The sequence below is a fragment of the Vombatus ursinus genome, unplaced genomic scaffold (genome assembly GCF_900497805.2).
Source record: "Vombatus ursinus unplaced genomic scaffold, bare-nosed wombat genome assembly UNPS02007398.1, whole genome shotgun sequence".
Classification (NCBI taxonomy): domain Eukaryota; kingdom Metazoa; phylum Chordata; class Mammalia; order Diprotodontia; family Vombatidae; genus Vombatus; species Vombatus ursinus.
The window spans coordinates 12,776-37,347 of record NW_020947176.1 but is presented as its reverse complement, the minus strand read 5'-3'; the positions used below and the strand labels follow the sequence as shown (position 1 = coordinate 37,347).

The window sequence follows — 24,572 nt, the reverse complement described above, 5'->3', positions numbered from 1 at the left end:
GCTCAATGATCTTAGAAAGGCATGGAAAGACTTGCATGAAATGGTGAACAGCAAAGTGAGCAGAACCAAGAGAACATTGTATTTGTGGCCTTGAGTGTGGCCTTTTGACTGAGTTCAAGTTTTACAGCACAAATCCTTTTATTAAGGGGATTTGTTCTGTGAAGTTTGGATGTAGTCAAAGGACTGCACTTGAGGACCTAGGGGGCCACATGTGGCCTTGAGGCCACAGATTCCCTACCCCTGGTATATAGTAACAGCAATATTGTTTTAAGAACAATTTTGATCAACTAAGTCATTTTGACTATTATAAGTACACAAATTAAAAATAAAGGACATATGAAGAGAAACACTATCTGCATCCAGAGAAAGAACTGATAAATGGAAGTAGTACAGAATAATTTTATATATATATGTGTATGTTTGTGTGTGTGTGTGTGTGTGTGTGTGTGTGTGTATACACCAATCTGTGTCTAATTGTGGCCATCTCCAGGGTGGGAGGGAAGAAAAAAAAAGAAAAAAAAATTTACATGATAACTATTGTATGTTTAGAAGGAATAGCAAATTGTGCATAATGGATTTGCAGTTTCATGTGTAATTATCTTTTTATTATACTGTGTTATAGAAATGCTTGTTTTATTCCACAAATTAAAAATAAAATATTTTATTAAAATGCCATCCACCTCAAAAGAAAGAACTGATGGAATCTAAATGCAGATTGAAGCATACTTTTTTTTTCTTTATTTATTTTTCTTGGGTTTTCTCTCTCTTTTTTTAAATGTGTTCTCTTTTGCTACATGGCTAATATGGAAATGTGTTTTATATGACTACACATATATAATTTATATCAAAGTGCTTGCCTTCTCAAGGAAGGGAGAGGTGAGGAGGGAATTTAGAACTCAAAAATTGTTTTAAAAAGTGTTAAAATTGTTTTTACATGTAAATGAGAAAAAATAAAAACATTTTTTCAAAAGATAAGGGAAGGATAGTCTGGAATAAGGGTAGAAGATAGAAATTAGGAAATAAAATTTGGAGAAACTCTAAAAAAAAAATAAAGTACTAAGTGTGAGTTATGAGTAGTAGCACTGAAAGATTTGTTCTCAAAGGATTTGTTATTTGAGATATCACTATTCATATAATCCTAAAATCTATACAAGCATATCATTTCCTGCTGAAACACCCCCCTCAAAGACATTCTTATAAATGCCTAAATTCTTCCTTTTATTTCCCACTTCATAGAACACACTATCTCAGTCAAAAAAGAGAAACTCACATTTCTCAAAGAATTCTTGTCCATAGCTTTCTTTAATCTCCGCTGGACTTTTATTCCAAGAATTTCTGTATCTCTCCTGGACCCTCTGGCTGTTGGTCATGTTTGTTCTGAAATAGCCAGGCTCAATCATGGAGATTTTCACCCCAAAATGTTTCATTTCAAGCCTGAAACAGATTCACCCAAGTTAACACGATGGTTTAAACACACCCTCAATTTTAATGTTCATGGAAAGAAAATACAAATTATTCAAGAACTTGTGAAATCTCTCATGAGATCACTACTCATTAGAGGTTATCTAGTCCGACTGTGTCAAACTCAAGCAGAAACAGATCCTTGCAGGCTACAGATTAATTTAGACAATTTTGGTCAAGTCCCTGCTCTGAGATTTAACAGCTAGCTAACTTTTAACTTCTTTGAAATTCTGCTTCCTCATCTGCAAAATGAGGCTAATAATAGTCCCATTAGTATTCACTTCTTCTGAATAATGTTTTGAAAATTTAAATAGCAGTCTATTGATTGAGCATTTATTAAGTGCCTACTATTCTTCAGGTACTGTGCTAGGCACTGGGTATACAAAAAGAGAGTCCCTGCCCTCAAGAAATTCACAATCTAATGAGGGAGACAACAGGCGCACAACTAAATACAAGCTTTCCCCACAAGTGTCTTAATATTGATTAATTCACTCAACAAACATTTGTTAAGTGCCTTCTGCAGACAAGGCAGTACAGTCAGTCGGCCTAGTGAATAGAGAACTGCCCTTAGAGCCAAGAAGAACTGAATCTAAATTCTGCCTCTCACACATACTGGCTAGGTGTTCCATGGGAAAGTCACTTGGGCCCTGATTGCTCTCAGACAACTCTGTAAGACTAGAAATGGCAAATCTGCATTGGGAGTGGGGCTTTTACTTTGGGAGCTTCCTAGACAGATGAAATCAGAGGAAGAAAGGAAGGAAGGAAGGAAGGAACCAAGGAAGGAAAAAAGGAGAAAAAAGAAGGCAAGAAAGAGAAAGAAAGAAAGAAAGAAAGAAAGAAAGAAAGAAAGAAAGAAAGAAGGAAGGAAGGAAGGAAGGAAAGAAGGGACAGAAAGAAGGAATGGAAGGAGAAACAAGAAGGCAAGAAAGAAAGAGAAAATAAAGAAAGAAAAAAGAAAGAAAAAAAGGAGGGAGGGAGGAAGGCAGGGAGGAAGGAAGGAAGAAAGGAAGGAAGAAAGAAAGAGATTTATAAACTTTAAAACTCTATAGGGGGCAGCTTAATGATATAGTGACTAGAACACCGGCCCTGGAGTCAGGAGGACCTGAGTTCAAATCTGGCCTCAGACCAAACACTTGACACGTACTAGCTGTGTGACCCTGGGTAAGTCACTTAACCTCAACTGGCCTAAAAATTAAAAAAAGAAACTCTATAGATGCTATTATTACTTTCATCCCTCTGACTTAAAATAATATCACCTTAAGTAAACAAAGGAATGTATCAACTTTTGGAATGATTCTCAGTCCCTCTCTTGAATAATGTTTTAGGAAATTTAAATGTCAGTCTACTGACTGAGCATTTATGAAGTGCCTACTATGTCCCAGGTGGGCAGCTAGGTAGTGCAGTAGATAGAGCACCAGGCCTGGAGTCAGGAAAATCTGAGTTCAAATTCGACCTCAGAAGCTTGCTAATTGTGTGACCCTGGACGAGTCACTTACCCCCTGTTTGTCTCAGTTCCTCATTTGTAAAATGAGGACACACCAGAGAAAGAAATGGCAAACCACTCTAGTGTCTTTGCCAAGAAAACTTCATGTACTTGTCCATGAGGAGAGTCAGAAAGAAAGATGTCAGAAAGAAAGAAAGAAAGGAAGCTGAAAGACTGAAACAACAATGTTCCAGGCACTGTGTTAGTCATTAAAGATACAAGAAGAGCCAAAAGAAAGTCCCCACCCTCAAGGAACTCACAGTCTAGAGGGGGTGACAACATGCAAACAACTATGTAGAAGCTATATATAGGAAATAATCAATGGGGGGAAGGCACTAGAATTAAAAGGAATCTGGAAAGGTATCCTCATCCTGTAAAAGGTAGGATTTTTGCTGGGATTTAGTCCTGGGCAGCCAAGAGACAGAGATAAGGAAGGACAGCATCCCAAGCATGGGAGACAGCCAGAGAAAACGCCTACAGCCAAGAGATAGAGTGTCCTGTTTGTGGAATTCTGATGACAGAAATATGACTATGTATGTAGCCACTTAAGGTGGCTACAATGCTTCAATGTGACCACAACCTCCAAGGACAAATACAAATATACTTGGAATCCTCAGTCTTAGGGGAAAATGTAGACCTTCTCTGGCTAATCATCACTCCTCTACTTGTATCCTTGATCCCATCTCCTCTAGGAATATGCCTTTTTGATCATCCCCTCTTTTTCCTTAATTTTCAATTTCTCCTCAGCCAATGGCTTCTTCCCTTCTGCTTACAAATATGCAATACAATATATCGTCCTCGTCCTTAAAAATCATTTCATTTGATCTTATTGCTGTCTTTGCTATTGGGTTATTCAATAGTGTTCAACTCTTCGTGATCCCATGGATCATAGCATGGCAGGCCCTTCTATCCTCCACTTTCTCTTTTCTATATACTATCTATCCATCTCATCCTCTGCCGTCCCCTTTTCTTTTTGCCTTCAATCTTTCCCAAAATCAAGGTCTTTTCCAATGAGTCCTGTCTTCTCATTATGTGGCCAAAGTATTTAAGCTTTAGCTTCAGTATTTGCAGGAGACGCTGCTCTCTCCTGGTCCTCATTCTGGTCACTTCTTAGTCTCCTTCACTGCATCACCGTACACATCCCACACCCTTCCCACTGATGTTCCCCAGGCTCTGTTGTAGGTTTCTTCTCTCTCTATCCTTTCTTTTGGTAATCTTATCAACCCCAGCGGATTCAATCATCATCTCTTTCAGATGACAGTCACATCTATATATCCATTCCTAGTTTCTCTTCCTAGTGCATAATAGGTGATGAATAAATATTTGTTGATTTGATCAAACTCCAGGCCCATGTCACCAACTGGACATATTGGACATCTCCAGTATGGATGGGACATCCTATAGGTCTCTCAAACTCAAAATGTCCAAAACAATTCATTGTCATTCTTCCTAAATACTCTCCTTTTCCTAATCTCCCTATTTCTGTTGAAGGCACTACAATCCTTCTAGTCACCCAGGTTCCCATTCCTGAAGACATCCTCAACTGCTCATTCTCACTCTCTCCTAATACCCAATCAGTTGCCAAATCTTGTGAATTCTACCTTGACACTTTCACTTCACTCACGTGGCTGCTGCCCCAGTTTCAGGGCCTCATCTACTTGGAGGATTGAGATACTCTCCCTGATTCCATTTCCTCTCCCCTGGATGGATGGATTGATGTTTGCATGAATAAAGTATAATGATAGTTACCTCAGACAATCTGAAAAAGCTTCCACTCCATACTTGGAACAACAGTAGGGCACTGAATAGAAAGCAATTCTCCCCATGATGCTAGAGACATTGACAATCCTTCCCCTATCTTGTTTCAACATTGGCAGCATGTTTAGCGTCACCTCAATTAATCCAATCAGGTTTACGTCCAGTGTCTTTATGAGGTCCTGCTTGTCCATCAACTCAGTGCAAACATCTGGATAGATAACTCCTGCATTGTTGACGAGGCCCCAGAGTCCTACAAAGATATAAATCAAAATCAAAAGTGAGTTAACATGTAGCATTGGAAAAGGATGTTAGAGCACACCTAGACTAACCTCAGGTATAGCCTCTAATATGTTCCAACCCTAATGAATTTAACGAGAGGCAGTAAAGAACAGTAGAGGGAGCACTGGAGATAGAAAGGTCTCAGTTTGGGCCCTGCCTGTGATATATATTAGTTGTATGATCATGAACATTATCATTACAATCATTAGATTATAAGCTTCTTGAGGTCAGGGACTGTCTTTTGCCTCTTTTTGTATCCTCAGCACTTAACATAGTGCCAAGAACATAGTAGGGGTTTTGTAAGGGGTTTTTATTGATTGATTGATTGAACAAGTTATTTAACCTCTCAGTTCTAGGCAATTCTAAAAGACTATAATTTATAAATAAGTTGCCTATTTCCATTGGCAGTTTCTACACAAGTAAGTTCCCCACACAGATGAAATCACAGATCGTAGCCTAATTGTTCGATTGATTGATTTAATAAGGAATCTAGCATACCACCAAGTACAAAAATTCCTTATTCTCTAGATTTGGAGCCCAGGTCAAAGATATATTTAGAAACACAAAGATTTATTACTGTACTACAAAAAATAATGAATATTATTATTATAGAGAAGCATGGGAAATGTTTATACAAAATGAAGTAAGTAAAACCAGGGAAACAATATACACAATGATTACAACAATATTAATGGAAAGAATAACAACAAAACCATGGAAACTGAATGGTACAAAACTATAACGACCCAGTTTGGCCCCAAAGAAGAGATGTGAAAAGGCTCCTCTGTTTCCTTTGCAGAGGTAGGGGAATATGAATGTGAAATACTATATATGATGTCAGACTTTTGATATGTTGGGTAGTTTTGCTAAATTGTTTTCTTCTCTTTTTATCCTTTTTAATAAAGAATGGTATTCTAGAAGCAAGTAGGAAGAGGGGCAGGTAAGGAAATGTGGATGATATAAACATTAAAAAATTAGTTATTTTTTACACTGAAAAATAAATTTTAAAAATCAGTAAATGTAGGCTAATTTGAGCAGAAATGGAAAATGCTTACATCCAGAAGGATCACACAAGGTTGCCCATGTGAGGGGGCACATAAGCTAAGCTTTAAATGATGCTAAGAGGCATTAATGCATTCTAGCCATGGAGGACAGACAGCCTCTGCACAGGTACAAAGGCAGGAGGCAGAATGCCAAGTTCAGGAAAACACAAATAGGCCAATTTCTTTGGGATACAGGCTACATGAAAGGAAGTCATAGAATAAAGCATGGATAAGTGACCCCCAGCCAGTTTGTAAATGGCATCAAATGGCAAGCTAGGGAGTTTATATCTTATCCCAGAGGCAATGAGGCACTGGAGATTCTGGAGCAAGAGAGAGGTCAGGAAGATTATTTTGGTAGCCGTGTGGAAGATAAATTCGAGTGGGGGAGAGATTGAAGGCAGAGATACAAAGCAAGGGTAGCAATCAGGAGACTATTACCATGGTCCATGAGAACTAATGAGGGCCTGAACTAGAGTGGCCAGCCACATGAATGGAGAAGAGACAAAGAGAGATATTGATGAGGTACATTTAACAATACTTGGCAACTAATTGAATATGGGTGGAGAGCAAAGAATTTATTTAGCATGGTTCCAAGACCAGCAACTTGGGTGACTAGAAAGAGGATACTGTTGGAGGAGAGATGGACTTAGGAGGCCAAATAATTAATTCTGTCTTGAATATGTTGAGTTTGATAGCCTAAAGGGTATCCTGGGAGAGATGTCCAACAACAGACAGTAAAAAAAAGAATTTGGAGTAATGTCCATGGATTTCTTTTTTTTTTTTTGCTTGTTCATAATAAAAAATAATTGAGCAGGAAAAAAAAGTGGCAATAAGTTGTTGCCTCAACAATTATCATGCTTGCCTTGTGATAAAAATCAATTTAAAAAAAATACCTTGTAAACTTACTTTCTGAACAATCCTAGTCAAGTTTTTTGGCGCTTTAAAGATTATGTCTTTAAATCCTTTAATTAGGGGCAGCTAGATGGTGCAGTAGTTAGAGCTCTGGGCTTGGTGTCAGGAGGACCTGAGTTCCAATCCAGCCTCAGACACATGACACTTACTAGCTGTGTGACCCTGGGCAAGTCACTTAACCCCAATTGACTTACCAAAAAGCAAAAAAAAAAAAAAAAAGATTATGCCTCTAAATCTTCTAATTGCAAGATGGAAACAACACTTGCAAATCCCCAGTGCTCATTTTACAAGGTAAACTATTGAGCATATGAAAACAATACAAAAGGCCTTCACTGTCCTCCTAAATGACAAAATGAAGCTTTCAAACATCACACATCCCTTCTTCATGCTTAAGGATTTAAGAAAAATGAAATAATGACTCTCTTTCATTGATACCTTTATTTCCCACATGCTCCTTCACCCACCGGGCAGCTGCGGTGATGCTCTCAGTTTTGGTTACATCCAGGATCACTGTCTCCACCCTGTCCGAAGTCCCATGCCTCAGCTGCTCAGCCCCTTTCTCTGTCAGACAGGCTGCAAGCACCCTCATGCCTCGAAAGTCCAGTTGCTTGGCCAGTAAATTCCCAAATCCAGAGTCACAACCGGTGATAAAGACATATTTGTCTCCAAGGTTACTCACCACCTGCCTCTCCCGGTGCCAGCGAAAGAGATAGTAAAGGCCAATAAGGCAGACCAGGTAGAGCCACATGGCTTGGTCTATCACTATAAATAAAGCATGAAAAAAAATGTTAACTGCTCTGCTGTCTTTCAATCCTCCAGAAGCCTTTTTTTTCTAATAGTTTTCTTTTGGACCAGACCAATTTCACTAGTAGAGAATTCCTAGCAAAGAGAGCTGTCTTTACCAAAACAGGTAAGTACCTATTCTGTAAGGTAGAGATAGTCTTAGAGACTTGCCTAAGTCATTTAGAAGTCAAGTGATTTGCCTAGGGTCACATAGCCAATATATGTCAGAGCGACAACTTGAACCCAGGTCTCCAAAGCCACTTTTGGGCATTGGACTATACGACTGAGGTCCCTGACCACTGGAAGTTTCCATGATTCTGGTGCCATGTTAATGGGGTCATTTCCTCAATGGTTAAAGAACTTTGGAATCGATTACATGACATGGAAGACACTGGCACAGGACTGCCCGGGAAGGTGCCGCGTGCTCTATGAGCAAAGCAGAATTGAAATAGCTCAAAAGAAACGTGAGATGCGCAAATTTAGAGAATCTACCCCTAAATGTTCACACGGATTATTTGTGTCCAACCTGTGGTAAAGCGTTCCAGGCTCGTACTGGTCTGATCAGCCACAGTCAGACACACTGTAACTTGACTCTAACATAGTGATGTCATTTTGGTCCTCTTCAAGAATGAAGTACAACAACCACACAACCATAAAAATGCTTAGCAGTCACTCATTACGAACTTGCCTCTCAGGAATGCCAAGAATGCTTCCCTGCACATCACCCTCATGCCATGCCATCCCTAGTTATCCTTATTTCAAAGCTCAAGCAGACACATGCATTTCTTTTATTCTTTTCTGGTCTCCTTCCCCTTCCCTCTTCTGTTTTCTGGGAGGGGTAGATCTACATCGCTCCCTACATGAAGACCAAACTCCACCTTTCCCCATCAGATAAACAGATAGCCTGAATCCCTCTCACTGGTATTACATGGATTAGAGTGATGTGGACCAAGTGTCAGAAACTTGCAACCAGGAAAACAAGGGTTCAAAACTTCCCTCTGAAATCTTCCTTAGCTCTGTTTCCAGAAACAGGACATTTAGCTTGCCTCAATTTCTTCATCTGTAAAACTGCAATAATAATAACTAGCAACTACCTCCTAGGTTTGTTATGACGAACAAATGAGATGCACTATATAAATGCACTATATAAAAGTACCTGATGTTCTCAGAGGCTGAGATTTGTTGAGAGTCTTCATTTTTACAAGTAAAAGAACCTAGAAGTAGTTCCAATTTGGATGTGGAATCCCTAAGACTCACTGACAAGAAATTCCTTGAACAGGTCAATCCACAGATTCCTAAATGCCCAGAGTTAAGGCTGGAATGAGCAGGAAGAAAGCAAACCATGCTCCCTATAGCAAGTAACCCCCCAACTAACCCACTTCTCAAGAAAAGTTTAAAGACATATTTAGGGGATTGAAGTGGGAAGCCTATATGTAATTTTACCAGGGCCAACTCTAGATAGATTCTTAAACATAGAAGAGCAGAAATAAGAATTTTTCAAAAAATACAAAAGCCCCTCAAAAAAAGTTAATATATGAAAAGTTTAATAATAATAATAATAACATAAATGTGAAATTTTCTAGCCAAGTGCAGCTCTAACCTAACAAACCCCAGGAATAATAAAGAGCACCAGAGGAAAGAAAGATTGTTTTTTAAACCTTACAGATAATTGAAATCCAGCCTCAGACACTTGATACTTACTAGCTGTGTGACCCTGGGCAAGTCACTTAACCCCAATTGCCTCACCAAAAAGCAAAAACAAAACAAAAAAACCTTACAGAACTGCTCCTCTTTCCCACTTAGGATTATCACCAACATGATCTCTTAGAGGGGCTTCACGCTGGGGATCTAGTCAGAAGAAGAGACCGCATATCCTGAATGTTCCTGTTAGAGAATAGCCAAGGTGGTGAGACCAGGGACAGGCTACCAGGAGACGAGCTGAAACCCAGACATAGTTGGGGAGGACCAGTCAATAGAACTGCAGAGAAGATTTGGGAGAGTAGGGAAAAAGCTAAAACCAAAACGGTAGATATGTATGAGGCTCCATACTTGGAGGCTGTGTAGAGATAGGCCTGGGTGGAAGAAAGAGAAAGTCTGCTACTACCCTTAGGAGGGTAAGACATACCCCGCCTCAGCACAGTTGGAGGCCCCTTATAGCCCAGATAAATTCCTGAGGAGAGAAAGAAATTCTGAAGACATATGGAAAAAAAAAAAACAAATTGTTGAATCCTTTTTCCTGAAAAAGTCAGAAATCTAAGCAAGGTGAATTTAGATATGACAAATTTGTTTTCAGACTAGTCTTTGGTAGTTTAGATAAACTTTGCTCATTAAAAATCACCTTTGTGAATATAAAAATTTTAAGTACATTTTAGTCAAAGGATAATTACAGATTTACTAACAATTAATTTTTGGGGCAGCTAGGTGGCACAGTGGATAGAGCACCGGCCGTGAAGTCAGGAGGACCTGAGTTCAAATCCGGCCTCAGACCAAACACTTAACACTTACTAGCTTTGTGACCCTGGGTAAGTCACTTAACCCTAATTGCCTAAAAAAAAATAGAAAAAAAAAAAACAACGAATTTTTAAGTAAAAAGAGCTAGCATTTATATAGCAACTACTGTGTGCCAGCATTATGATAAGCACTTTGCAAATACTATCTCACTTGATCCCACAACCTGTGAGATAGATGCTATTATTATCCCCATCTTCATAATAATAACAATAGCTAATATTTATAGGGTACTTACTATATGCAAGGCACTGTGCTAAGTGCTTTACAATTAATATCTCATTTGAGCCTTACAACAACCCCGGGAGGTAAGGTGCTATTTTTATCCCCATTTTACAGATGAGGAAACTGAGAATAAATCAGAGACTTTTCCATGGCCATAAGAGCTAGGAAGTACCTGAGGCAGGACTGGGACTCAGATTCAAGGTCTTGCACTCTACCCACTACACAACCAAGCCGCCTCAGTTTCATAGCTCCCTATTTGGGGAGAGGAAGAGGAATAAGTCTAGGGAGCACATCAGCTGGGAGTTTTACCAGGCACCACACACAAGGAAGGGAACAAGGGTAGCCTAGATTTAATGGTTTGTGGTTATCTGACCTCTGGGAAAGAAGAGGCTCAATCTAAGGGAAAAGGTGGAAAAGACAAAACTCCATTTACGGGGCAGAGCCTCAGCTCTTGAGTCAACCACATTTCGGGGTTTTCCTAGCAAAGATACTAGAATGATTTGCCCTTTCCTTCTCCAGCTCATTTTACAGATGAGGTACTGAGGCAAACAGGGATAAGTGACTCGCCCAGAGTCACACAGCCAATAAGTGTCTGAGGCAGATTTGAACTCATGAAGATGTCTTCCTGATTCCAAGTCCAGGACTCCATGCGCTATGGTACCACCTAACTGCCCTTACTTTAGCCAATATGTTTGCTGTAGGTAAATTATTGAGGATAGAAAGAATGGTTCAACAGTTAAAGAGAGTTCCCAGGCACCAGAGTCACGGAGATCACCAACATGCTGAAGAAGGTGGTGAGTTGGAAGGTCATAGTGGGAGGCCTGATGCTCAGGGAAAGAATCTTCAGAGGCCAACCTTCATATCAGTAGACAAAAATCTTAGCAAGCTATTACTCAGCCTCAAAGAAAGAAGTATTACTCTCTGCATCCCTGTAAATAATTTTCTTCTTTTGCTGGATTTCTCATTTATGCTGTTCCCTCTTTATATATGTATGTCAGAGGTCAGAAACATAACCAATGGGAAGGAATAACAGGATCCATTTGTTGAAATATTTGCATATTAGATGTATCTGAACCACCACCAATACTATCACCATCCCTGCCAGAGGAAAGTATACAGGATTTGCCTATACTTGCTTGGGAGATTCAAGAATAAGATTTGACATTGAAATTAAAAGGCACAGCCCAAGTCTTGTGAAACAGTTTTTAAAACTCCCTTTTCTCTCGTTTTCCAAAATCTGCCCCAGGACTGGCACCTAGTCTTAATTGCCATAATCAAAGAATCCACAAGAAAAAGGATGATTTTAAACTCCTTTGCCCCATTACTCAATTCCTCAGTTTCCACTCTCCAAATAACGATTCACTCTCACTCTTTCATTACTTCCCAAACTGAACAGTCATTATTAGCTCGGGGTCTAAGATTGGGCCAGACTTTCTAAATAAATATTTTTCTAATGCCTAGCAGGTATTTATTTTGCTCTCAGTTAAATAGTAATTAATCCCTATAAAGATTTAGTTGAGAATATTTTTAACATTTTAAGCCCCAAAGGGGTTTATACATTTTAAGATCAGAAGGAGAAAGAATAATGAATTTTGATGCAAAAGAACCCAAGTTCAGAGATCAACTCTGCAACTTACCAGTGGTGTTATCTGTGGAGGGGGCCCTTCACTTCACTTCACTTCCCTGTGCTTCATTTGCTACACTGCAAAATAAATTGATTGGATTAGTTGATCTTCCAACTCAAACTCATGTTATGCTATAGCTCTTCATGTTCAACAAGGAATTCACATCTACTGGTAAAATTTCAGGCACTATGTTATGATGATAATCTTCTTGAGCAAAAGGAATTGGCAATCACAGTTCATAGGTCACAGTCCCACTCTGCTTATGCATAAAGCCAACCTTCCTCCTCCCTGACCCCCACCACAATATTATAAATTCTCAAGGTCTTCAGACCACGATCATATTTTGTGAAGTCCAAGAAACATTAATGACCCACAACCCTACTGCTGGGAGAGAAGGGGAAGGACACTGCCCAACTATTCTTCAGGCAAAATAGAAAAACCAATCCATCAATCAATCAAAATTGCAAGAGAAAAAAAAATGTAATGGCCTTCCAGCAAATGTCTCCTGTTATTCATGTTTTGTTTCACCCCAAACAAGATCTTGAGTACAGCTGAAGAACCTTGTCTTCTGAGGATTTTTAAAAACCAGAGAGACCACTCACCACAACTCTCCCATTTCCCCATACCTTCTCCTTGCCTCTTCCCCAATCTACTCTTCACAACGCATCTGAGCAGACAGGTGTAGATGAAGTCTTAGCTGGTAGGAAGAAACTATTTAATAGTTTCTCAGCTGGGCAAAGTACCAATCACCACCCTGCTATCTGTCTCCTCCCTTTGCCTTTACAACTTCATCTAAACTGGTTTTTAAGTAGTTGGATTGGTTTTTCTTTTTAAACAACACCACCCTCTTGTGGTGAAAATTAGACTTGTCTCATTCTGTCCTGTCCCAACTGAGTTTCCTAGGCTCAGAGCTCAGGAGCCCATGAATCTATGTCACTGATGGAAAGGAAGTTAAAAGGGCATTTTTTTTTTTTAGGCAATTGGGGCAAAGTGATTTGCCCAGGGTCACGTAGCTAGTAAGTGTCAAGTGTGGTCTGAGGTCACATTTGAATTCAGGTCCTCCTGATTTCAGGGCTAGTGCTCTATCCACTGCGCCACCTAGATGCCCTATAATATCTTTTTTTCTTTTTTGGTGAGGCAATCGGGGTTAAGTGACTTGTCCCAGGGTCACACAGCTAGTAAGTGTCAAGTGTCTGAGGTCACATTTGAACTCAGGTCCTCATGACTCCAAGGCTTTAAGCACTATCCACTGTGCCACCTAGCTGCCCCTAGAAGAGCATTTTTGATGCTTTTCTCAGCACACACACTCCCTCCCATCAGTTTACACCATGTTGTTGTTCAGTTATGTCCAACTCTTCATGACATCATTTGGGATTTTCTGGGCAGAGATACTGGAATGGTTTACCATTTCCTTGTCCAGCCTGTTTTACAGATAAAGAAACTGAAGCAAAGAGATAAGTGACTTGTCCAGCATCACAGTTAATAAGTACCTGAGGCCAGATTAGAACTAAAGAAGTGGAGTCTTCCTGACTTTGGGTCTGGCACTCTATCTGTGCCACCTAGCTGTTCTTACACCATGTTGCTGAGGTTGCAAAGCACATACTACACTGAAGGACAAAATTATCTTATATTTATTTAGCGTATGTTTAGCATATGCTTACATATGTACTCATTGATAATATAATTAATCTTTATGTAGTGCTTTAAAATTTACAAAGTAATTTACATGTGTCATTTCATTTGATCTTCACAATAACCTGTAAAGGAGCTGCTATAATTATCTCCATTTTACAGATGAGCAAATTAAGGCTGAGACAGGTGAAATGACTTTCCCAGGGTCACATGTCTGAAACAGGATATTTACTACTTCCTCACTCCAGATCCAGCTTTGTACTACCTAGCTGCCTCTAATGTTGTAATGTAAGCTCTTTGAGGGCGAAGACTATTTTGAGTTTATCTTTGTATCCCCAACATCTAGCACAATATCCAGCCTATAGTATGCTTTTTTTTATTAATTTATTTTGATTTATCAACAATCACTTCCATGTGCCTTTGAGTTTCAATTTTTTCTCCCCCTCCCCACCTCCCTCACCAAGATGGCTTGCAATCTGATATAGGCTCTACATATACATTCCTATTAAACATATTTTCATGTTCGTGATGTTGTAAATAAGAATTAGAACCAATAGGAAGAACCACCAAAAAGAGGAAACAAAACACAACAGAAGAAAAAATATAGCAAATAGTATGCTTCAATCTGCATTCAAACTTCATAGTTCTTTCTTTGGAAGTGGATAGCATTTTCCATCATGAGGCTTTTGGAGATGTCTTAGATCCTTGTATTGCTGAGAAGAGTTAAGTCTATCAATATTAGTCATCACACAATGTGGCTGTTACTGTGTACAACATTCTCCTGGTTCTGCTCACTTCACTCAGCATCGGACCCTAGAAGTCTTTCCAGGTTTTTCCGAAGTCTGCCTGTTCATCATTTCTTATAGCACAATAGTATTCCATTACATTCATATACCACAACTTGTTCAGCCATTCCCCAATTGATAGGCATCCTCTCAATTTTCAATTCTTGGCCACCACAAAAAGAGCTACTATAAATATTTTTGTACATGTGGGTCCTTTTCCTATTTGTATGATCTATTTGGGATACAACCCTAGAAAGTGCTATTGCTGGGTCAAAGGGTATGCACAGTTTTATAGCCCTTTGGGCATAGTTCCAAATTGCTCTCCATACTGGTTGAATCAGTCCACAACTCCACCAACAATGCATTAGTGTTCCAATTTTCCCACATCTTCTTCAACATTTATCATTTGCCTGTTTTGTCATGTTGGCCAATCTGATAGGTATGACGTAGTACTTCAGAGTTGTTTTGATTTGCATTTCTCTCATCAATAGTTATTTAGAGCATTTTTTCATATGACTATAGATGGTTTTAATTTCTTCATCTGAGAACTGCCTGTTCATATCCTTCGACCATTTATCTATACTATGCTTTTACTTTGATTGGTTGGTGGGTTGGTTGAGAGAAAGGGTGGGGCAGCTAAGTAGTGCTGTGGATTATAGTACTAGTCCTGGAGTCAGAAGGACCAGAGTTCAAATCTAGCCTCAGACACTTGACACTTACTAGCTGTGTGACCCTGGGCAAGTCATTTAACTTCAATTGCCTCTTTTAAAAAAGAAGAAGAATAGAGAGGATTTGTGGGATACTAATAGAAATCCTTGCATCTGAAGCAACTTTTACAAAATGATAGTGTAGGGGAAAAAACCCTGAACTAGAGTTAGGAAACCGATCCGAATCTCAGTTCTTATGCTTGCTAGCTAGGTGACTATGGGCAACTCACCTCACCTCTCAAACTGTGTGTCCTTTGTATAATAGTAATAGCAGCAAGGGTTAATAGATATGGGCCTGGGCAAGCCTGGGCAAGCAGTATAGTGGCCACTCATGGACATAATCACAATATTCATCAGTATGAAAGTTTTAACCTACTTTTTTTTTTAACCTAAACTGGTTCATCCCTCCTTAGGCATCCTGGTGGTGTTTCACTTCAGAATGCCTACCATATCAATGCTAGATTTTGTGCCTTACTGCAGCTCAGAACTCCCAAACTCAAGCAATCCACCAGCATTACAGCTGTCCAGCACGGACACCACCATGCCCAGCCTTCCTCATCTTTCAAATGGGGATAATGTCAAACATTGTAGCGTTATTGTGGGGCACAGGTGAACAAATGTATAAAAGTCACTTTGCAAACTTTAAAGTACTATAGAAATATCAGTTGTTATTTTTCCCTATCTTATAAGGTTGTCTGAAGAAAGAACTATGTAAGACCTTAAAATGAGAGAGTTCAGTATTTCCCGAAGTGCAAGAAAAGGCTTTGGAGAGTAGAAAGAGAGACAGAGAGATCTTAGTAAAAAAAAAAAAAATTGTACAAATGTTGTACAAAATTCCTCCAAACACAGCACAAAGAGAATCTGTGAACTACCCAGAGACTTTCCAAGCTACAAAAAGCAACAGTCATTGAAGGAGCTGTTGGAAACAGTCTTCCTGACTGACAACAGCCTGACTATTCTGTATCATGGGTTGATAACTTAAGCCAGTCCTGCCAACCTTCACAACTCACTAGACTAGAGGCTTAAACTGGGTTGAAGACAGGGTTAGCACTAGGACTTACCTTTTTAAGACCTTTCTTTCTCCTTCCAGTTGTCCCTCTTTCTTATTCCAGCAGGATTGTCTGTGAGCTGTGAACACTAACCCAGAAGCAGGAACAGAAAGTGTGGCCTCTTACAGAAAAATCAGAATCGTGGTCTTACAGGTAGAAGAGATTTCAGTTGCTATCTGGTCTGCCAGGTAGCATTGTCAAGTAAGGCAAGATGAACTACAATTACTCCTTAGCCTAGGCAGGAAAAGAATTCATTCCCCTTTTCTTTTTTTAATCAATTGATAACATTTTGGGGGGTTTTGGATGGGGTTGCACTTAATAGTATCTCAATGTTCATTTTTTGCAAGATTTTGAGTTCCAACTTTTTCTCCCTGCCTCCCTCCCTTTTCTCCTCCCTCCCCAAGACAACAAGCGATTTGATGTGGGTTATACACGTACACTCATGCTAAACATATTTCTGCATTAATTGTGTTGTGAAAGAAGAATCAGAACAATCAGAACAAAAGGGGGAAACCATGAGAAAGAAAAAACAAAAAAGGAAAAAAACAGTATGCTTCAATCTGCATTCAGACTCCATTGTTCTTTCTCTGGATGCGGATAGCATTTCCCATCATAAGTCCCTTGAAATTGCCTTGAATCATTGTATTGCTGAGAAGAGCTATCTATCAAAGTTGATCATTGCACAGTGTTGCTACTATTTCTGCTCACTCACTTCGCTCAGCATCAGTTTCTGTGAGTCTTTTCAGGTTTTTCTGAAATCTGCCTGCTCATCATTTCTTATAGAACAATAGTATTCATTACATTCATACACCACAATGTGTTCAGCCATTCCCCAATTGATGGGCATCCCCTCAATTTCCAAGTCTTTGCCACCACAAAAAGAGTTGCTATAAATAGTTTTTTTCATGTAGGTCCTTTTCTCTTTTTTATGATGTCTTTGAGATTCAACTCTAGTAGTGGCATTGCTGGATCAAAGGGTATGCATAGTTTGATTGCCCTTTGGGCATTGTTCCAAATTGCTCTCCAGAATGATTGGATCTATTCACAACTCCACCAACAATACATTATTGTTCCAACTTTCCCTTATCTTCTCCAACATTTACCTGATAGGTGTGAAGTGGTACCTCAGAATTGTTTTAGTTTGCATTTCTCTAATTGATAGTGATTTAGAGCATTTTTCATATGACTATAGATAGCTTTAATTTCTTCATCTGAAAACTGTGTATTCATATGCTTTGACCATTTATCAATTGGGAAATTACTTGTTTTCTTATAAATTTAACTCGGTTCCCTATATATTTGAGAAATGAAGCCTTTATCAGAAACATTGGCTATAAAAACTATTTCCCACCTTTCTGCTTTCCTTCTAATCTTGATTGCATTGGTTTTGTTTATGAAAAACTTTTTGATTTAATGTAATCAAAATTATCCATTTTGCATTTCATAATATTCTCTCTCTCTTGGTTGGTCATAAATTCTTCCCTTCTCTACAGATCTGACAGGTAAGCTATTCCTTGCTCTCCTAATTTGCTTATGGTATCACCCTTTATATCTAAATCACACACCCATTTCTACCTTATCTTGGTATAGGGCTTTCTTCCTCAGCAATTCATTCCTCCCTTTCTCCCTTCACAGGGTAAGAGGTGGAATTTTTCCTGTCATTCCCAAGGCAAATAACTAGTATCTTGCTTAAATCCCTCAAGGGCTTATCTTTCTTTTATTGGCCCATATCTCAGAAGAATGAGCCCCCCAAAAAAACTGTTTGCTTTCTCTGTCTAATGCAATCTAATTTCAGTTAAATACTGACTAAAACCCTTAACCAGTCTGCACTGAAAAAATGCAACATAATTTATAACAACTTCCCTTCTGAGGTTGTTCTCTCTCCTTACGGCAATCTCACCACCCTCAATTAAGTAAGTAGAATTGGCATAGATTCTAATAGCTCTCTATCTGTTAACATAGTATCACACAAATACTGAAAAAACTTAAGACAATACCACTTTTAGAGATAACAGTTCTAAACTTGACCAAATAGTACACATCTGCAAGGGAGGAGAGAAGAGGAAACACTGTAAGTTACTTCCCTTTCATCTCGCTCTCCACCAAAGTGATATTATATCTCCTTTCTCCCTTTGGGTAGTTTGTAGCCACAAAGATGACAGCAGTGGGGGGCTGGGGGGGTGGGGGTATGAAGAAACAGCAAGATTAACATTTCTGAGCTTAGTCTGACTCAGTCCAAGCCAATGGCACAGTCTCAGGATGGGAACAAATGAGACAATTAGAGGACCATGTAACATTTAATAAAAAGAAAGTTTACTCAAGAAGAGTGTGAAAAGAGAAGTCAGAAGGATGCAGTATTGGTTCAGATGGCCATAGATAAGGTCTCCCTTCATGAATTCGTATGAATACAAGATTCCCTCATCCCCATATGGAGGTATATCCTGCTGGAAGGTGCATTGACTAGAAAGCAACAAGTAGGTCATCAAGTCTAAGATGCCTCAGTTCTTCCTGGGCTGAGATTTTTATGCCTTAGTTGACTGAGAAGCCTACACAAAGCCTACATTAAGTAAATGTTGCTCATACCACATTCCACTTATTGATGGCAAAGTCCTAAAAGTCTTCTGGGGCACCAGCCGCCACTTAAATGGCCTTAGGATCACTATGAACAACTCTAACCTTAGAAATGTGAGAGGCCTGGTCTAGACAGGACTGAAAAGGAAGCTTAGTGGAAGTAAAACAAAAACCAAAAAAGAGCCCCCCATTGGCTCCCACAGCCAATCAAAGAAAGTGGGTCCTGGCCACATATTGCCTCTACAAACCACAGGCTCGGCATTCCTGGCAAGAGCAAGATAGGTATGGCTTCGGTGGAGTGGACCAAGCAGCAAGGCCCCTGGGGCTCAGTACCAGAGAGAAGGGAGAAGGGAAGGAAAGGAGAAAAGATAGTTGAGGGAAAGGAGAGGAGAAAAGAAAAAGGCAGAGAAGAAAGGGAAGAAAAAAGAGGAGAGGAAAATAGTATAAAAGAGAGTAGGGAGAAGAGCAGAGCACAGGGGAACGCTGCATGCCCCAGCTTCCGGCCCTAGATCCCTGGATATCCGAGTTGAAGCTGGAGCGCAAACAGTGGTGGCAGCATAGGCAGCGGCTGGAGAAACATGGAGTACAGCGGCAAGCAGGTTACAGACTCCCTCATGCTGGCCATGGGTGGTGCCGTACTGGGCTCTCTACAATTTGGCTACAACGCTGGAGTCATCAGTGCCCCAGAGAAGGTGAGAGAAGAATTTTACAATAGTATCTGGGTGAATCGATATAATGAACCCATATCATCCACCACCCTGACCACTTTGTGGTCCCTCTTCATGTCCATCTTCTCCGTTGGTGGTAGGAACGGCCCTTTCTTTGTGGGTCTCTTTGTCAGTCGTCTTGGCCGTTGGAACTCCATGCTAATGATGAGCAGTCTGGCCTTTATTGCTGCTGTGCTCATGGGCTTCTCCAAAATGGCCATGTCATTTGAGATGCTGATCTTGGGGTGCTTCATTATTGGCTTGTACTCTGGCCTCACCACAGGCTTTGTGCCCAGGTATGTGGGGGAGTGTCACCCACAGCTTTATGTGGAGACTTGGGCACCCTTCACCAACTAGGCATTGGCATTGGCATCCTCATCACACAGACGTTTGATCTGGACTCCATCATGGGTAATGAAGAACTGTGGCCCCTTCTCTTGGGTTTCATCTTCATCCCATCCTTGATCCAGCGTGCCCTGCCGCCCTTCTGTCCTGACAGCCCCCACTTCCTGCTCTTCAACCACAATGAAGAGAACAAAGCCAAGAGCATCCTGAAGAAACTTCAGGGAACCACTGATGTGAGTAGTGACCTTCAGGAGATGAAGGAGGAAAGCCAGCAGATGATGTGTGAGAAGAAGATGACCATCTTGGAGTTGTTGTGTTCATCCATGTACTGGCAGCCTGTCCTCATGGCAGTGGTGCTCCAGCTATCCCAGCAGCTATCCACTTTCAGTGCTGTCTTCTATTATTCCACCAGCATCTTTGAGAAGTCTTGAGTGGAACAGCCAGTCTATGCCACCATTGGTTCAGGGGTGGTCAATACTGCATTCACTGTTGTGTCACTGTTTGTGGGCTGGATGCCAGACTTTTCACCTCATTGGCCTAGCAGGCATGGCAGGCTTCGCTGTGCTCATGGCAATCGCACTGGCCCTGCTGGACAAGCTCCCCTGGATGTCCTGCATAAGCATCATAGCTATCTTTGGCTTTGTGGTTTTGAGATAAGCCCTGGTCCCATGCCGTGGGTCATCATCACCGAGCTCTTCAGCCAGGGCCCTTACCCAGCTGCCTTTGCTGTGGTTGGCCTCCAACTTTCTTCTGGGAACGTGCTTCCAGTGTGTAGAGCAACTGTGTGGCCCCTATGTCTTCATCATCTTCACTGTGCTGTTCATCCTCTTCTTCATCTTCACCTACTTCAAAGTCCCTGAGACAAGGGGCTGGACTTCTGATGAAATTGCCTCTGGCTTCTGGCAAGAGGGAGCTAGCCAAAGTGACAAGACACCTGATGAGTTCCACAGCCTGGGAGTTGACTCCCAAGTGTGAGGAGTGGGGCAGCGTTTGGTCATCTCTTGGCCAAGGGCTTGCCTGCTGGACCTTCTGAGCCCCAGGACTCTTCTCTCTCCTCCTCATCCCTCTCTGGCCCTCCCCAGCCTCACTATCCTAGACAAGGACAGATTACTGGGGCTCCTCTGCCTCTGCCCCCCTGCCCTGGATCTCCAAGCAGAAAGATCCAGCCAGAGGCACTGGCCAAGGACAAGCTGGAGCTGAAGCTCTCTCCTTCAAGATTGTGCACAGGAGGAAAAAAGTCAGAGTTGAATCTTTAGCAAACATTTAAAAAAAAACTTTTTAATTTTTTTAAAACATTAAATCAGGGGCAGCTAGGTGGCACAGTGGATAGAGCACCAGCTCTGGAGTCAGGAGTACCTGAGTTCAAATCCAGCCTCAGACGCTTGACACTTACTAGGTGTGTGACCCTGGGCAAGTCACTTAACCCTGAATGCCTCACCAAAAAAAAAAAAAAAAAAAACCATTAAATCAGTCCAAGTCCCCCATCCTAGCTGGGCCACTATGGGACATATAAACCAGAGTGTCTGTGGAACTGGCGGGGGAAGAGGGGAGGGAGGGGAGGAGACATTCTTAGACCTATTCCTTTCTTATCTACTACACTAATCTATAGGGCTGGATCTACAATCAAGGACAGACACACTAACCCAGCATGAGTTCTCCCTTTCCTTGCTGCAGCCTTCCAACCAGGCTCTCTTCTTCCCACTCCCCACCTCCACCTCCAGAAGAATCTCTCTGTCCAGAGGCTAGTTGGACACACTCTGGGGAGCAGGGAAGAGCTGGGAGGAGGGACACAGGCTCTGAGGCCACCATCTTGCCACCAGCAGATCCAAGCAAGGGGCTGGTTGCCAAACAGAACCTTGGAGAGAGGGGTGACATACAGAACTAGCTGCCTGAAGGTGTTGACAGTGTCAAGAGATATGGATGTATCTGGACAATTGTGTATAGATCAGAAGATATTTATATACATATATACGTGTGTGTATATGTATATATATTTGTTTGTTTGTTTGTTGTTGATAGCAGTAAGTTATAGCATATCTGATGGACAGGACAACATGTAAATAACCCTGCACATCCATTCCCCAGTATCTAAAGCTGAAAGGTGGACTTATAAAGCCTGATTTCTATAAAAAAGAAAAAAAAAAGAGCAACAATGAAAAAGTAAGCAACATAATAGTCCCATAAAGGAGCACAATACCATGGAAGAGAATAAAATTCAGAAAGTCTTCACCTCCCCACTTCATAAGAGCCAAGTTCCAGATCTCTGTGGTGGATGATGTTTGGGGTAGCTCACAGTAGATCTTTAGTGGTAAAGCAATAATGATGAGCAGGCCCAACACCAGGAATAGCAGGTCCACAGCACACTTTGGACACAGTTATTCATTCACATTGGAGGTCAAGGTCATCTGAAGAAAGGGAATGAAACAGGTCACCAAGGCAGGACACCATATGTTGGAGCTGGGATATACAACGCTCCATCAAGCATGAGGGAAAGAGCACAGCATCTAGCTGGGGTCAGTTCTGACCACTCAAAATTCACTTGGGGCAAAGGCCTATGCTGGTGAACTATGAATTTTCCAATGTGGAAGGAACTGAAGTGCTTTAAGATACAGCCCCCAAGAAGACCACAATCACAGGAGAGGGAGTCAAGAAGTGAATGATAATGGGGGGGTGCACTGAAAGTACCAAAGATTTCAGGAAGAAGGAATCTCAAAGACCTCAAGATCAATAGGAGAAACAGTAACAACATAAGAAAATATGGCCTTCAGATCTAATAAATTAATTCAGGCATCTATGAATAAATACTATAAAATTAAAGAAAATGATCCAACACTTGATGAGACAGAGGACCCTGTGGAATATAAGGAGCATGTGGAACTATAGCACATGATTCCTTGGTGGTTTAAAAGAGAAATGAGAATTATGAGAGCAGAAGTTGTGGCCTGTACAATAAAAATAATGGACAGAATAGAAAAACTTGGATCTGTAACAGCAAGTCTCTCCAAAGAAAGAGAAGAGAAAACAATAGATTGAGAATGTAAATACACAGAAGTAAAGGACAACCTAGAAGAAGAGAAGCAAAAAACAAAAAACAAACCAAAAAGAAAATATGTTTGCTATTCAAGAGAAAGATACTGATCTCAAAGACATGATGCGTAGAGGCAATCTGAGGAGCATAGGTCTCCCAGGAGAACATGACAGGGCAAAAAACCTTAACACCATAATGAAGGAAATAATACAAGGGAATTGCCCAGAACTTCTAAACCTAGAAAATAAAATTCCAATTTAAAGAATTCACAGATCACTTCCAACCCCAAGGCTGCAAACTCCAAGATGCTAGTGGTTAAAATTGACAATTCAAGTCAGAACAAGTTCTACAAGCCATCAGGAGAAGACCTTCAAATACAAAGGAAAGAACATTCAAATAACTGTCTATTCCACACCCATTAGGAAAAGGGGGAGGGAAAGGAACAATGTGTTCTGTGTTTTCTTTATTTTGGAAGCAATGGAGGTTAAGTGACTTGCCCAGGGTCACATAGCTAGCTACTAATCTGTCTGAAGCCAGATTTGAACTCAAGTCCTCCTGACGCCAAGGTCAGTGTTCTATCCACTGCACCACCTAGCTGCCCCAGGAATAATATGTTCTGAAGAGTATTGGAGCTCAAGATGCAGCCCAGAGTAACCAACCATGCAAATCTAAACCCAACCATACCAGACAAAGGATGGATATTCAATAACAAAGACGCGTTTGAAACATTATTAGAAAGAAAACCAGAACCGAAGAGATTATTCGCTTCTCAAACACCCCCAAACAACAGAAATGCAGGAGGGAATAAATGCAGCAGGCAAAGATGGCAACAGCAACAGTGACAGCAGAAAGACCAGTAAGAGACATTTTTCTAAACGTAAACAAGGAGACGGAAGTGAATGTGAAAATCTGGTAGAGGTAAAAGTGAAGAGGCAAAGAGAGGGCATTATGAACAGAACTTGGCAACATTCTGCCTACAAGTGAATCAGCATTTTGTTTTGTTTTGTTCTGGTTTTTTTTGCGGGAGTATAACATACATAAAAATGGGAAAAAGAGCAGGGAGACAGGAGTGATGGACCAGGGTCAAATCAAGGCTAGCAATGACAGAAAGATGACTTCTGTGATCTCAGAAAGAGAAGAGCCCACAGGATGGGAGGAAACGGGAAAGGGAGAGGGAAAGACTGAAATGGGTGAAAGAAGAGAGTCTTATTTTGGAGGTGAGGGTGGGAGGAGTTCCACTGATGAATGTTCCTGTGAGCAAAGAGGTGGTTGGTGAAAGGAGATAAGGACCTTACAACGGATGAGGCCTGGGACATTCAGTGTTTGAAAAGTCGAGGAAGGAAATTGGAACCCCTGGGAAAAACCAATATCTGGAGTAGTGAGAAAGTGTGGACACAGGGAAGAAACTTCTAGACAAACGTAGGGAAAAAAGGTCAACAAGAAAGGGTATAGATCAGTGGTGGGCCGCATGATCAGGGACTTGTTGGGGGAGGGGCCTTACCAGAGGACAGTGTCCTCTCTGACAGCTGCAATAATTGACTTTGTTCTGGAAATGAGACAAGGAGAAATCCTTGGAAAAGGGGAAATCCTCTTATTGGTGTGGGATTAATCATGGACATAACTTCTGTGAGGTAGGACACCAAACTCCAATAGTCAGAGGCTGATGTTTCA

At 40.8% G+C, this 24,572-nt stretch overlaps 1 protein-coding gene and 1 pseudogene across 1 annotated transcript; one reads left to right on the top strand and one right to left on the bottom strand.

The window, feature by feature from the left end:
* Positions 1 to 1,270: 1,270 nt before the first annotated feature.
* Positions 1,271 to 12,791, bottom strand: LOC114033783 (17-beta-hydroxysteroid dehydrogenase type 6-like; the record flags this gene model as incomplete). Its single annotated transcript, XM_027849417.1, has 5 exons — positions 12,704 to 12,791; positions 12,090 to 12,154; positions 7,372 to 7,698; positions 4,694 to 4,952; positions 1,271 to 1,434 (listed from the first exon to the last, which is right to left on the bottom strand). Coding segments are annotated over exons 3-5 (736 nt in total), but the record flags the coding sequence as incomplete, so codon positions are not given.
* Positions 12,792 to 19,399: 6,608 nt separating this feature from the next.
* On the top strand, positions 19,400 to 20,848 carry LOC114033782 (annotated as a pseudogene).
* The last annotated feature ends 3,724 nt before the right edge of the window (positions 20,849 to 24,572 follow it).